Raw genomic sequence first — 15,998 nt, 5'->3', positions numbered from 1 at the left:
ACTTATGTGTTGGCAAAAAGTAGCTTTTTCCAGCAACTTTTGGAACAGCTTTTTTTTAAATGCTCCAGTGTATACCAGTTAGCCACAACCATTTTCTGTGGTAAACGACTAACTGTGAATGATAGTTTAAGGCAAGTCTTTTATTATTTCGTGCAAACTGGCATATACAGAAACAACATGCCAGAATTTGTGTAGGAAAAAAAAAAAGAAGGCATTTTCTTGTTATGGACACGTCAAGTCAGTGCTGGTCAGCTGGTGTTAACTAGTCCACAATCTAGTATATATAGTATGAAGTGATCGGTTCTGTACAGTGGTATTTTTCCCTGGTTTTCAAAAGTCACCTTCAACCTCTGAGAGAAAAATCTCATCTCTAATGTGATGCCTTTCCATCTCAGGTTGTCTTCCTGGTGTAGTTTCTTGGCATGATGGCTTATCTACAATGTTTATGACATTAAAAATAAAACATATATAATGTAATATAACACTAGAATATGTTTAAGACTAAACTTAACTTGTGCTTCATGGTGTGGTAAAGTGAGACAGTGACAGTGTCTCACTTTACCCCACAGCGTTTGTCCCACTTTACCCCACAGCCACCGTTTTAGAAAAACAACATCTCTTAGCAATTCAGGCTAATCTTCAGCTAGCATCAATCACATGGTTTTAAATGTTGGAAGTTCACCAACATGTATGATATAAGTTTTTCTACCTGAATCAATTTGTTTTGACACAACAGTTGATTAAGTTCAAAGCAAGAAAATTTACAGTTACATTTTTGTGAAAAAACATACTTTCCACAGCACCTGCACCAACTTCTCCTTCATGGCAAGGGGGGAATGGGAGGGGCTTGAAAACATAATGGTCACATGACCACAAATGTGTTCCGTTACCTAGATACAGGGGGCGTCTCACATTACCCGATGTCCCACATTACCCCGCTCTCCCCTACTAATATTGTATGATTTCAAATTTTTGAGAGATCCTGATTATCAAACAGCATGGATGGATGCAACATTACTGATTGAATATGTTTTACTTATTTATTTGTCATATGTAATATATTTGATATTCATTCATCCTTAATTTTCACGGGACTATCAAAACGTGACTTTATTTTGACTTCAGCCTCTTCATGTGAATCACATGAAGGCAGGTCTTCAGTCTCAGTACAGTACAGCCACTGTCACTCTGTGTCACTTTAGCTGTTGTTCGTAGGACTGGAGTTTGATGACTTCATTTTGTTTGCTAAATAACAAAAGCTGTTTATGAGCAGTTGTCCAGGCTTGCTGTGGAGGATGTTTGCCGATGCTCTTTGCTCAGTCCGGAGCGGTAAACAGTTCCCCGCTGGGCTCAGGGTCGTCTCTGCCCTCTGGGTTATGGTGTATGTGTGTGTTTGTGGTTGTGTGTGTTGATCTGAGGGACCCCGAACTGACTGAAGCCTTTGTCGTCCAAGATGGCTGATCTGCTCTGTACACCCCAGCCTGCAGCCTGTGTTGGCCTTCACTAATTGGCAATTGCAGATTGACTTTGCACATGGACCTCCTCTCCACCCCTGGAAGTGTGTGCTCCAAATACGCTTTACAGAGTGTGCCCGGCACCCAGGTGTGGTGGACGTAGGAGGCGAAACAACAGATGCAGATGTTGAGCTGGGACAGTGTTGACTGATTGTGGTTGAAGTTATTAGTTTTCGTTGAAGCCATTGTTTTATGTGTGTTAAAGCGGCAGAGGTAGAGTTTATTAACTTAGAATATCAATTGTTGACCGAAAGAAGTTAAATATAAACATGAGGCACGTGACACTCTAAATCTGTCATATGAAGAAGATGCCAACCTCCTGTCCTATCCCAGTCCTGGTGTCCCTCACGTATCCCTCCTCCACTTCCAGGAAGAAGCCAGCGATCGGCTTTACGGAAGAAGAGAGACGGGATGAAATGACCTCGGCCAACGCCACAATTATGATGGTGAGTCACATTGCGCGAGGCCTTGCAGGTGATTTACGAGGGGCCACAGCCAAAAAACAAGTCGTCAAGTCTGGAACAGCGAGTCAGCGCTGTGGCGGGGAGGTGTGTTTGCAGACCGCCCCCTCGTCCGCCCCTAAACCCCAACCCCTTCTCTCTGATGTCTGTGTGCCTTCGTTAATGAAGAAATTCTGGTACCTTGGTGAGACATTGCTCTCAGCTGAGCAGACTCTGCCTCCTCTGTGCCCTCGAGCCCCGCACAGTCACACAGCCGCCCCCCACACCACCGCAGTCCCGTCAGGCCTCTGGTCTCACCTCTCCGGCTCGAGCTAACCTTTCTACTCTTATACCAACACATTTTTTGGTATGTTGTTGGGAAAATATGGGGTCACCAAACTGAGATGACCCTAATGGCGTAGAAGATATCTCCTTTAACTGAATGTGATTATTATTATTAGTATTAGTGTAAGTTGCTCTGACGTAGAGTCAGCTCTAGCCTCATATATGCTAAAGAGTTCCTCAACCCTGAGACCAAATCCAAGCCTGTACCCACAAGGCCTCAGTATGCTTCTCCGAGTCCGTTTCGGAATGACGGACGGACGGATCGGACGGACCCTTTTTGATTTATAGTTCTACGAGCCTTTTTGTTGTGAAAACAATTCACCGCCAGAACAGTAGATGGCGAAACGGAAGTCGAGCTTAGACAAGCCTACCTCATGAGGTATATAGAAGAAGTCCACGCTGGTTTATTTACGTCCTCCCGGCTCCTCACACACAGTGAACGATGGCAACTAACAGAAAAGGGATGTTGATGACGCGACAGTTTTTGCTGAATAAAGTGACACCCAGCGGGTCAAAATGCTTATGTTATCGTGTCTTAACGCAGCGGTTCCCCGGTCTTGTTTCCAAACTGCGTTGCTAATTCAACAGCTGCAACAGCTTGAAGCTACACGGAGGCAGCTAGCTCCCCCCAGCTTCCACACACAGTCAGCACGGACACCCGATACTAACTACTACCAAGTGTTTGCTTCTAAACTGACGGTGTTTGAGAAACAGTGTCATGAGAGCCGTGGGATTAAAGTCAGCGGGTTTTTGCGCTGTTCCCAGCCCGGTTATCAAAGTTCGTTATAACCGTATGTGACCGTACACACATGCTGTAAGTGCTCTAACCAGCCACCGTCAGCCGGACAACGCCGCTGGCTTAACACACTTGTCACATTAATCATAGAGTCGTAGTTGTGATTTTGGTTTATTGTGATGTAGGGAATGGAACAGGAAGTTTCCATTCCGAAATGCTGGCGTTAGCGGACCAATCACAGCCAAGTGCTATCCGTGGGCTGTCCGTCATTTCGACGTGTAGTAGAAAAATGAGAGCTGCACGAAAAGCTCTCCGAGGAGCCTCGGAGAGGCACGGAGAGGGCGTTCCACGTTGGAGAGGGCGGTCCTATCTGTCCGTGTCCGTCAAAACGGAGAAGCATACATTGGCCTTAAGGCTGGACTCCAAAAAAGCCACTGGTGCTACCAAGTGTGTGCGACATGATCGATATCAGTAAACATGCCACCTAATGCAATACATCAGCAACACTATTGCTGTACTTCACTAATCATTGTGTGTTACTAGCAATACATGAAACACATGAGCCATTTTCAGGCATAAACTCTGGAGAAACTCCGGGGAATTGAGTCCGGAGTTTCTCCAGAGGTTTTCTCAGACACATAATCAACGCAGCGAGAGGTTCTCAGCTCAGACATCTTCACAAAAGCAACAAGTCCTCCTGTGATTCAGGTGAGAGGTGGTGCAGCAGACAAAGTAAGGAAATAACGTCAGAGTTCCGCTGCAGCGATTGCAAGTTTTTGTTTACAGCACATCGACACTGGCATCGGCTCCTATCACCACAAGCTCTCCTGGCATATTTGTGTGTCTTCTACGTGCATGACATGACTTTGTCTTCTGTATGTGTCTGCGTTCTTTTTGTTATTTCCATTTTTGCATCTGTTGCGTGTTAGAAACGTCCTTCACCCCCCCACATTCTCACATTCGCTCCTCTGGAGTTTCTGCAGACTTTAAACCACTGGGCCACCTGGAGAAACTGCAAGTCGATTAATTTGACACGGCCACAGAGACATTTTAAATCAAATAAAAACCCAAATCAGACTCAAGACCAAAACTAAATAAAAGAAGGGAAAAAAAACGGCCTAAAACTAACCTAAATCAAATATGTTGCAGGGACCTGTTGGGTTACAGAGTGTTTGTAGAACTCTTGAGCATTTTAGTGTTTTCAGCTCAATGATTTAGTTTTTTAGCCTTGAACCAAAGCTGTTTACCTAGCGACACATAGAGCACACGGACAAAATGAGCAACTGTCTGGTGAATAGAGAAACATATAGCAGCTGAAGAGACACATATTTCCCTCAGGAGATGGTTGAGACCAAATACAGAGATAAAAGAGATGGAGTGTGGCACTTACATTTGCCAGGGAACCAAAACATGACTTCAGGTAGATTCTAGTTTATCTCTGTTGGTTGTGGTTGTGTTAGCTAAGTATACACTTATATTCTAACACAATCCATGTCCACAGTCAGGCAGTGTCCATTGTTCCAGGTTAACAAGTAGATGCTGTTTTGTTTGAAGGGGACTTATGTTAAAAATCACTGGACACCATTGGCTTCAGTGCAGAACAAGCACTGACCTGAGCGTTATGTGTTTATAACTGTAACATCTGAGCAACTACTTGACGTCTTCTTCTTCTTCTAAATTCAGTTTATTGGCGGATGGCAACCAATCGCCATTCACTGGATCTGCCTCCTCTTCCCTTTATTGGCCTACTATTCGACATCCATTACAAAAATCTATATTTTGGCTGCTCTTTAATATGTGCTGATATAACTCGCAGCCGTTAAATCAAAGCTTAAACACTCCTTGTAAAAACACAACTGTCTCTATGAGGCAGAGGTCCCAGCAGTGCTTTTGAGCTACATGAGCAATTTCACACATTAGGAGGACTTGCTAGCCAGCATCAGCTAATGTATGTTTCCTCCGGTCACCCCAGTGATGGTGACAGCCTCTCACCATCCTGACAGGCCAGTCCAGTTAGCTGTGGACAGACACACGAGCACAGAGGCCTTGTTAGCAAACTGGTCCTGTGAAGTAACATTTAGCAGAGGTGCATGATATCCAGTGTGGCCTGAGTGAGAAACCATGTCGTTCACTCAGTGGTAGTCGTGTGCTGATTATCCTCGGGTTTCGACGACGTGTCAGCCGCTGCACTCACACAGTGGGAACCATTTGAAAAGAGGGAATAACGCTATATAAATACTCAACAGGGTTTTTCTTTGCAGGGAAACTTTCTCTCTTATTTTACTCCCACACACAAACCTAAAGGGAAACCATACAAATTTTGAAAGCGTGTATATATGGTGCCTGGTGAGTAAACACGTTTAAGCCTTTTGTGCATCCAGAGGCGATGTCACTTGAGACAGCATCAGTTGGGACAGAAGACTATGAATCTAAAATTGAGGAATCTGCTGACCATAAATCCATCCAGAGGACCGGGACGAAGCAGACTGTTGAACCATATTGCATTCTGGGTAATGTACACACCAGTTGTGGTCCAGGAGTTGTCAGCAACAGCCACTTAAAATATTCCCATCAATTACTTCTCTGTATAGCAGTTTTTATCGTTCTCCATTCACCCGCTGGATTCAAACAGTTAATCCTCCTTCAGGAGAAGATACATGAATTCAGCACAGAGTTCTTCTTCTGCTGCTGCCTCATATTTAAAACATCCTGCAACCGAGTGAAAGAGCTCCACGGTGATTAAGCTGGAGGATCTTTGACATGCACCTGTGAAACACTTGTGAGTGACTGTACAATATATTATTAGTAATAACCTGTGGAAATGTGGGTAATATAACACGTACAGCTCAATAGAGGAATCTAAGTCTATACAAGTAGCAGCTGCTGCTCTCTTAAAAAGCCATTAACAAAAACGCACTTTTTATTTGCATTGCAGTGTTTTACCACCACATTTCAACCAAGTTCCTATTGTTACCTCCACCAAGGAGGTTATGTGTTCACCGCTGTCCGTTGTTTGTTGGTTTGTTTGTTTGTTTGTTAGCAAAACAGATACTGAATAGATTATAATGAAACTTGGTGGAAGGATGAGAAATGGGTCAGGGAAGAACCCATCAAAATTTGTTACAGAGAGATCTGATTAAAAAACTACAACAAGAGGCTTCAGTGTTGTAGAGCAGGTGTTTTCAACCAGGGGTCCGCGACGGCATTGCAGGGGGTCCGCGAAATTTGCTTTGATATTTCAACACATTTCCAGATTACTCTTGAATATCATGAAAAATATTTAAAATAAGAAAAATATGTCTAAAATAATATAAAGGTGATGAGGGGAACCTTGAAACCGGCTTAGGGCTAGAAACTGCCAATACTTTTCTCCTGTGCATGTGTGTTAAAGGTAGATGTAGAAGAGCAGTTGAGCTAGGTAGAAAAACTCTCAGGTCTTGGAGATGTAGTTTGTATGATGGACATTTTTATTTTCCCAAAAAGAAGGCGCAAAAGGGCAGAATTAATAATGAAAATATTAAATAAAACAAAAGAGCGAAAAACAAATACTTTTTAATAAGAAAAATAAATTGGCATAATAGCCAAAACAATTAATTGCAACAACAGTCAACTTTACCACGTTCGCTGGTTGAGAAACTATTTCTTAGGAGAGCTCTAGACACACACACACACTGAAGTACTACTCACGCAGTAGGTGGGATTTGCTGCTGGTGATCATGAGGTTAAACTTAAGTAGGCCTCAATTGTTTGTGTGATATTGTATGATTATCATTTGTGACATATTCTGCATTACTTTGTCATCTTCCCTATTCAGTTTTAGCCCCATTTTACAATTTTTTTCTAGATTTTTTTGAGGTTTTTAAATAAAACCAAGATAGAAAACCAAATGTTAAAACTTCCTTCTATCCACTTGGACGCACGCAAGCACGCACGCACGCACGCACGCACGCACACACACACACAGACACACACGTAGGCACGCGCGCGTAGGCACAGCAGTGGGCCGCGGATTACTTTCTAGTCAGAATGGTGGTCCCTGGGACAAAAGCAGTTTAAAACCCCTGTTGTAGAGGACAGATGGACACTAGGGGCAGAGTAGAGCTGTATATACACTCCTGATCAAAATCTTAAAATCAGTTAAAAAATTGCATGAATTTGCATTTTGCACTGTTGAATCTTAGGGTGGTTCTAAGTAGAGTTTCAAAATGCAAAAAGAAGAAATGGGAACAAGAGCCCAAAAGTTGTGAGCAGGCAATTTATTGAAAACAACAATTTAACTGAAGTAGGCTGTTCTTCAGTTGATCAAAAGTTTAAGACCACAGCCTTTAAAATCCAAAATCTGTGCAAAAATTTGGATTCCATGTCATTTCCTGTCAAGTAATCACACTGTGAAGATCTCTTGATGGCAAAGGCAAAAAAGCTCACCGTCTTTGAACGTGGTAGGATTGTTGAACTGCATAATCAAGGCCTCTCACAACGTGCCATCGCTGCTGAGGTTGGACGCAGTAAGACAGTCATTTTGCATTTCTTCAAAGATCCTCAGGGTTATGGAACAAAAAAATCAAGTGGTAGACCCAAAAAAATCAATTAAGGCCATTACTGGTGCTGACTGCAGCACAATAACCATCAGACAGCATCTGCGAAGGAAGGGCTTTAAAAACAAGAAACGTCTTCAAAGGCCACGTCTCCTTCAACGCCACAAAATTGCCCGTTTAGACTTTGCAAGGGAGCACCAAACATGGGACATTCAAAGGTGGAAGAAAGTTTTATTCTCTGACGAGAAAAAATGTAACCTTGAGATGGTCCTAATGGCTTCCAACGTTACTGGCATGACAAGGAGATGCCACCTGAGATGATTTCTACGCGGCACAGTGGAGGGGGCGCCATCATGATCTGGGGTGCTTTTTCCTTCAATGGAACAATGGAGCTCCAGGTTGTGCAGGGGCGTCAAACAGCAGCTGGCTATGTGGAGATGTTGCAGCGGGCATCCCTCATGACTGAGGGCCCTCGTCTGTGTGGTAACGACTGGGTTTTTCAGCAGGACAACGCTCCAATTCACAATGCCCGTCTGACCAAGACTTTTTTCCAGGAGAATAACATCACTCTTTTGGACCATCCTGCGTGTTCCCCTGATCTTAATCCAATTGAGAACATTTGGGGATGGATGGCAAGGGAAGTTTACAAAAATGGACTTCAGTTCCAGACAGTGGATGCCCTTCGTGAAGCCATCTTCACCACTTGGCGCAACATTCGCACTAGCCTTTTGGAAACACTTGCATCAAGCATGCCAAAACGAATTTTTGAAGTGATCAACAATAATGGTGGAGCTACTCATTACTGAGTCAGTTTTTGACACTTTAATTACTGTTTTAGGAGTCTTTTTTTTTTTTTTGAGCTGTGGTCTTAAACTTTTGATCAGCTGATGAACAGCCTACTTCAGTTAACTTGTTGTTTTCAATAAATTGCCTGCTCACAAGTTTTGGGCTCTTGTTCCCATTTCTTCTTTTTGCATTTTGAAGCTCTACTTAGAACCTTCCTAAGATCCAACAGTGCAAAATGCAAATTCATGCAATTTTTTAACTGGTCTTAAGATTTTGATAAGGAGTGTATGTATTTATGTCGATTTTTTTGTTGGATGATTTAGTTGAGAATAGTTATAGGACAAGATAAGCATGTTGCCATTCCTTCTCCTTTTTTTAATCATTTAAAAACGATCAAATAAAACTAAACTAAACTAATCCGGGGGCAGATGCAGGATTTATTTTTATCCCTTTCTATAACATTGCGAGATAATAACATTGTGTTGCTTTTTTTTTTTTTAAAGATTTATTGTTCTCTCTGCACTTCATGAATCTTGATGAAAAAAATCAGACACATTTAAAGAACTAATATCTACGAATATGTGCAATCTGGTGCAGCTTGATTGAATTTAAGTGGAGTGATGGGCCTTGGTGTAGGTTGGCGCTCAACTGAGTAACATACTATCAATGTTTACATCTTTGCTACTTATGATGAATGATTTTTATGTAAATATTATGAACAAACCAGATGACTGCTATCTCAACACGTTAAAAGCTACTGGAGGTGTTACACATTTCACAGACAAAAAAGATTCGGTGTCAGAAGTGATTGTGCAGATTAAAATATCAGAGAAAATGATGTTACTTTAGTGAAAGACATGGATTATATGTAGGTACAATTTAAATTCAGAATAATAATAATACATTTTATTTAACTGTGCCTTTCTATACACCTACAACAATAAAATCGGATTAGGAGACAAACACCTGTCATAGCAACATATGTGACACAAGAAGTCAAACAAAAGCTAAAATCAGATCAAATCTTGCATCAGATCTATAAATATTGATTCATTTTGTAATCATTTGAGAGCTGCTCCTTCAAGTGACTGACACTAGAATAAATAATTCACTTGAGTAAAATCATCTTGTTTTTTCCACTCATAATTCTTAGAAATCAGAGGAATACGAGTCTAAAAAAATTCCCTAACATCTCAAGCTGTTCATTTAAAACTTCAAAATAATTTGTAATTTATTCATCTTGCACCTTCCACCTGATTCATAGGATTAGTGTGGGTACTCATGTTACATGAATTAAGGCAACACTTAGCCTTCTTACACTGGAGCAGGAAAACACTGCTCCCTTGTGGTTCAAAATAAAATCTTTCCAATCTGTGACTATTTGATGCCTTAAACATTCAATTTGTGTCTGAGATATAAATGACCTGCAAATAATTTACAGTCCTAGTGACACTTTTAACGTATAAACTTCCATCAAATAACATCTGGACTTCCACTGTTAAGCAATGAAGCTGCTTGGTGACTTTCAGTAAAAGCTGTTCTCATTGTAGGCCAGTAGCCCTTGGATGTGATCCAAACATAACACATGAGAGTTCAGTGACCGAGTTCAGGGCTGGTGAAAGCACTAGTCTTGGCCTTGAACTAGGTTGTGAACTTTTCAAATGTCACAGGCAGTAAAGAAACAAAAGCTTTGTATTTAAACTTTATTACTCATCTACTTTCCATTAAATTGTTTTCGGTCTGGACACAGATGTTGGACTCTTTACCCTTGAAACCAGGTGACGGGTGAACGCTTGTGCAATGAATATAAGGACTACTGTTACATTTTAAATTCATTTATTAAAAAATCCAGACATTTTTAAATATTCTGACGACATGCAGAGGGAGGATATGGGCTAAATGTCAACAAATCTAATCTCATAACAAACCAAAAAGAGACAGAAACCTGTGCAGTTAAGACAGTAAATGAACAGAAACCATGTCCAGTATTAAGAGGACGCAAGATAGGGAGGTGGGTGGTGTCTGACGTCGGCTTTGACATGTTTCAGATGATATCCTCGAGAATCTTTATGTTGTTTCTATGGACGGCAGCGAGTCTCAGCTGAATTTTGCTTTAGAGAAATCCATCTCTGGGTGCTGAGACATGAACCTGCAGAGAGAAAGGAAACCCGTCACACCTCAACAAAATCCTGTTATTTCCAGCTTCTTAATACAAAATAACTTCATCACAATCATGTGCCATAACCTAAATCAAATGCTGATCTTGTAAAGGGAATATTTGTTGGTTGATGCATAAGTTTTCCTCTGCATGTCTTAATTTATAATATCACAGACATTCAAACCTGTCTCTAGGATTTGTTTCCCTTTAGCTACAGCACCTCCCACTGGTCAATCAGTAGTATTTTCTTAAACAGTGTAACCATGAAACATGATGCTTCTGAGATGACACCATCAGTCAACACATTTGATTGGCCAGACACCATGTGAACTTTGTGTCAATAAAGAAAGGGACACCTTACCAGTCACCACATTTGTATTGTTTAACTCCTATAAAAACGGTGCCAGACCTTTACAAGCAGCTTTAACAAGCGTAAAAGAGGAAGTAAATTTCAAAATAAAAGCAAACATTCTTCCTCAGTCTCAGCTAATACTGTGGAATGTTTGATGTCACACAACCTCACATATGGAGCACTGACTTACAATAATCCACTAAAGTCACAATTTTAGGCTCTGTGTTAGAGGGGAAGATCAGCCCATCGCCTGTGTTAAAATGAGTCCTACAGTGGAAACCGCTCATGGTGATCATGGATATAGTGATCAGCAGTATCCATATATATGGATCTATTAGGTTGGGACAGAATAGTTCCTATAGAAATGCTATTTAAATAGTTTAGTTATAGTGATCAGGTAGACTGCTTACAGTGTTCATTATTGGTCTTTTCATACATGTTTGGACTGTGAAAAAGTAGTTTTCTTCCCCCAGTCTTTACCGGCTCTGTCGGTCATTTACTGCTTCTCTTTTTGTCTCTATTATTTGCCTCTGCGCCGTGCCAACCGAATCGAGCCAAACTGAGCATGCCCCGCCTTTTACATGTGTGAGTGTGTCCCTGTGTGTGTTTGTCTCAGTATGGGAAGAAAGAATTTACTCATTTAAGAAAAGTATCCCCGTTATTTTGGGGATCAGTGTTAATATTGTGATGAGTTGGTTCAAGATTCTGGATCCAGGAGAGAAACATTAATTCTCCCTGCTGCTTATTCAAAAGTGTTACTTTCTCTTTTATTGTGACTTTTTTCTTGTTAAATTACGACTTTATTCTTGTAATATTACTACATTATTTTGGAAAATCTAACCTCTCCATTTTTTGGAGGATGCTGACTGTCGCAATGAGACCGACACAGTAACAAGTGTGAAATGTTAAATCTAATAGTATCAGATGACTCTCCTAAACCAGGTCATTGTCTGCACCAAACATTCTTTTATTAGCTTCAGTTAAAGTGAGTGATTTGGCCTTGAGGCAACAATGAGGGTAAAAACTACAGACGACTTTCAGGTTCATCCTTCATATAAAATCTGTGTACACCGTAAAGCCTCTGATAAAATGGCAGCTGACAAAGGACAAAAAGATCTTTACAGTTTGATGACTTAACACAACCAGAGCTAAACTGAACTGGTACATTTATTTGAAGGGAATGAAACACTGGACACTTACTTTTTAAGAATGTCTTGTTTCTTCTGTTCTTCAGATGTAGGCAAACCCATTGATTTCTGCCTTTGGTCGTACATCATCTTCTCCACCATGCCACGCGTCTCTCCGTCCAGGTCTGACAGCTGCTCAGCGGGAAATACACACAGGGTGGGGGTAGTCCAGCAAAATGAAGGAGAAGTTGTCAGATATCTTTATATTTACTTTAAAATAGCTCATGAAGAAAGCTCCAACTTAATAACTTGTATTGCAGTCATCATTTATTTTTCCTATGATCAATTTTACAAACACTTGAAAAATTAAAGCTCCTCATGTTACCTTGGAGTTCTCTGGACAGACCTTCTTGGTGTTGATTTCCGGATCTGTGGTAACAATCTTGTTCCACCACTCCATTTTATTAATCTGACGTTAAAGGAAAGTATCAAAAGAATAAATAGAACGTATGCAAACATCATTAAGCTCATCACCTTAGCAGTCTGTCAGAGTCATACACTTAAGCCATTTTCAGACATGAACTCTGGGAAATGTCCAGAAAATTGGGTCCGGTCATCTACCAGACATTGGCTTTCACATATGAACAATGCAGCAGGAGATTTTGTGCCTGTGCAGAGCATGCATTACTTTTGCATTTGACCTGTGTTAGAGACGTGATCACCACACCCACTTGCTCTTACATTTTACTGGGGTGGGGGCTGGTAGGAAATACTCCTCAAAATATCCAGATGCATGTCTGAACGCATCTTCAACTGTAGTTAAAAGGCTGTCACCAATCAACACGGCATCTTTCTTACCTTTTCCAGGTGCACAGTGACCACCTTGCCGTCGTCGAGGAGCCAGGAGCTTTCTTCCACCTTCACCTCGTGGCAGAGCTGCCCTTCAATAACGGGAGGGTGTCCTTTCAGGCCGACTTTGATGGTGCGCCTCTGGATGTCCACCACCACGTCTCTCGCCTTAATGCGGAACTTCACATCGAAAGGCACTACCAGCTGTGGGAGGAGGATAAAATGGTAAAAGATGTAAGACGAGGTTTACAGTGCAAACCTTAGTGCTCAATTCCCTTTTGTTTCTAAAGATAAAAAAAAATTATGCAGCTGTTCAAATTATATTTCAAAATATGGACAATATCAGACTCCAATGGTAAGTGGTCATGTCCCTGATGTGACCCGCAAGTGCAAGACACAAGAGGGTGGAATCAAGTCGTGCAGCTGCCACACTGGATTGACCGCAGGCTTACAAACGCTGTAAACATACCTACACTTCTGATTTGGTTAATTCGATACAAGAACCATGAGAGGAAGGGTGATGATTATATATTTCTCAAAGTGCCTTATGATCAATTATATAAAGAATGTCTGCATACATAATTCATATGTCTGTTACATTAGAGATTTTGGACCATGGGCAATCACTTGCTCGTCATAACAGGGGCCAAGGCCATTTAAACTTGGCCAGGAGGAAAAGAGGAGAAGATCTGTGGTGCGATGACGCTGTCAAGGGTTTTCAGCAAATATCTCAATGCTTGAAAAGAAAAATCATTCTTCTGGGAGGCTTAGCATACATCCGTAGTACCACATTTTGACTTTTGCCATTACTGCTTCTCTTTGGAGCTCTTTTTGCAACCAACAACCAGATGCTTCCTGTTTACACCAACAAGTGCATGCTCAGTGTGCATGAGTGGTCACAGGATTTGTGTTTTTAAGCGTGTTGGTATGGATGTGGGATTATAACTGATACAGAACCAAAACGCTCATGTGGACAGATTGTTTTAGTTCGATAACTTAGTAAGACAGATGTAGCAAGTCTGTTCTACAGAAGGAATACACAGAAATAGATCAAAGCATTATCCTGAGGTCAAGATGAACTCACGTCCACTTCAGACAGGCTCTGTGTCCACTTGTAACTGGGCAGATCAGCTCCGTTTCCTGCATTCGGCTTCAGTTTATCTTTGTCCTTCTCGTCTTCCTCTCCATCAGATTCAGACTGTGGACATGGACGTTAACAAGTAAGTCAGCGGAGCCAAAAGAGACATGGACATTTCACTGTGGAACTGGCCTGCAGTTGCCTCACCCCTTTCTCTTTTTCGGGGTCGTCAGATGACTTTTCTGCCTTTGTTGTTGTGTTCTCGGTTTTCTCCTCTTCTTTCTTTTTCTAAAATACGCAAAACCCAAATGAAGATTTAAAGTAACACATGAATCAGAACATCTGCAGTTATTCTTATTATGATGGAGCATCAAAGCAGCCAGATCTCACCCTATCAAGTTCAGACTGAAGTTTCTCTGCTTCCTCGTCAGTCAGCTCCTGAATTTTGGGGCCGTCGCTATTCTTCCTTTTCTTCTCTTCCTCTGCCAGCTTAGCAGCTCTCTCAGCTTTCTCCTTCCTCTCCTTCTCCTGCTTCACCTGCTTATCTTTGTGGGACTTCAGCGCCAGCTTACTTTGGCTGGCAAAAGCATTCTGCACAAGCTGAATAATAAAAAGAGAGATGATGAGACATGGGGGTTAAGTAAGGATGTGCCCGTGCAGCTGCAGGGTGCAGGTTTTTGACACCATAGTGTTGAATGTCACAGAAGCTACATTGGCAAAAACATTACTCACCTTCTCTGCAGCACCTGAATCACCACCCGTGAAGAAATCGGTTTTGCGGCGGAGGAAGCTGAAAAATGTGTTAACTAACTGTTGAGAGAAATAGAAACCATCAACATACAATGAAATAAAGAATGAAGGAATAAATTAGCTACATTCTCTCCCTTTGCCTGCTGACACTGAGGCATTCATTACATAAGATTGCGTTTATTTATTATTAAATCAAAGTGTGTTAATGGGGGAAACTGTGGATCTTCTAGAAATGCCAGTCATCTGACGTCAGTGTGAAAAGATCTAGTGGCTCATAGCTATTAAAAAAGATTTAAACAAAAGAAAATCCTACACAACATTGTATTTAAGGGAAATAACCCGTTAGGAAAATGAGTTGAACCACAAATACGAGATTTTAATGATTGCCGTGCTGCATTAATGGTCACGTGGAAGCCGAATTCACCACAACACTCCCCGATGAGCAGAAGCGAGGTTATAATCTGCTCCGACAGGTGTTTTCACACGAAGACAGCGACATGAGCTAAACGTGCCCGATTATTGAGATAATTTGCTTCGTCGCTGGTTCCCTGTTAACGGCCGATGTGTGCCTTGCTAGCATAGCTGCTAGCTTCATTAGCTTCAGGCAGCGGTGTGGAAGCTGTGTGGCGTCAGAAGCGGACTGAATTACCTCGTGTACACCTCCCTCGTGTTGCTGCGCCATAACCAGCAACATCCCGTCATACTTCTCTTCGTCGTCCCCCATGTTGGTGGAATCAGAAAAGGTTTAATGAAACACTAACTGAGGGGATAACGATGCGGACAGCGGAGTTAGAGACAGTGTGAGGGCCAGTTGTCTCGTCACTTACTTCCTGGAAACAGACCCCACCTACGCTGGTTTGCACCAATGGAGGAGCGCATTTAATTGACAGCTGTACTGACCAATGAAGTGAGAGCTTCGTGATGGCGAGGGACTGAGGCGAAAGAGAACTTTCTAGAGGAAAATTTAAACACCAAGATTTTACTGTCAAAGTATTTGTTAAAGAACTGTGTGTTAACCTGAATTTGATTGAGTTATTATTTTTGAGTTAATCATTTATAAATCATAAATCATAGCAAAGATACAGTTAATAATAATAATAAACAATAGTGCATAAGTTAGTATTATTATTTGCATATAATAGATATTATGAAGAAACGATATATTTTTAATCATTAGGAAATATTTGTATTTGTAACAATTGATTCTCTCTTAAATGTAATGGGAAGAAATAAAGTGTCATAGATTTGATATAATAATGATTCTATTAAATCGAAGGGGAACATTTTGTTCTTGTTTCATAATAATCCCACGTAACATCTACATTAAA

The 15,998-nt window shown here is 41.3% G+C and overlaps 1 protein-coding gene across 1 annotated transcript; it reads right to left on the bottom strand.

Moving 5' to 3' along the window:
• Positions 1–10,175: 10,175 nt before the first annotated feature.
• Positions 10,176–15,523, bottom strand: nudc (nudC nuclear distribution protein). Its single transcript, XM_053447228.1, has 9 exons — positions 15,320–15,523; positions 14,653–14,730; positions 14,311–14,520; positions 14,128–14,208; positions 13,927–14,040; positions 12,852–13,046; positions 12,379–12,462; positions 12,067–12,185; positions 10,176–10,505 (listed from the first exon to the last, which is right to left on the bottom strand). Exons 1-9 carry the CDS (start codon positions 15,392–15,394, stop codon positions 10,454–10,456), a joined length of 1,008 nt encoding a protein of 335 aa, XP_053303203.1. The 5' UTR covers positions 15,395–15,523; the 3' UTR covers positions 10,176–10,453.
• Between the last annotated feature and the right edge of the window lie 475 nt (positions 15,524–15,998).

The sequence above is a fragment of the Pleuronectes platessa genome, chromosome 18, assembly GCF_947347685.1.
Source record: "Pleuronectes platessa chromosome 18, fPlePla1.1, whole genome shotgun sequence".
In the NCBI taxonomy this organism is placed as follows: domain Eukaryota; kingdom Metazoa; phylum Chordata; class Actinopteri; order Pleuronectiformes; family Pleuronectidae; genus Pleuronectes; species Pleuronectes platessa.
This window is presented reverse-complemented; position numbering and strand designations above follow the sequence as displayed.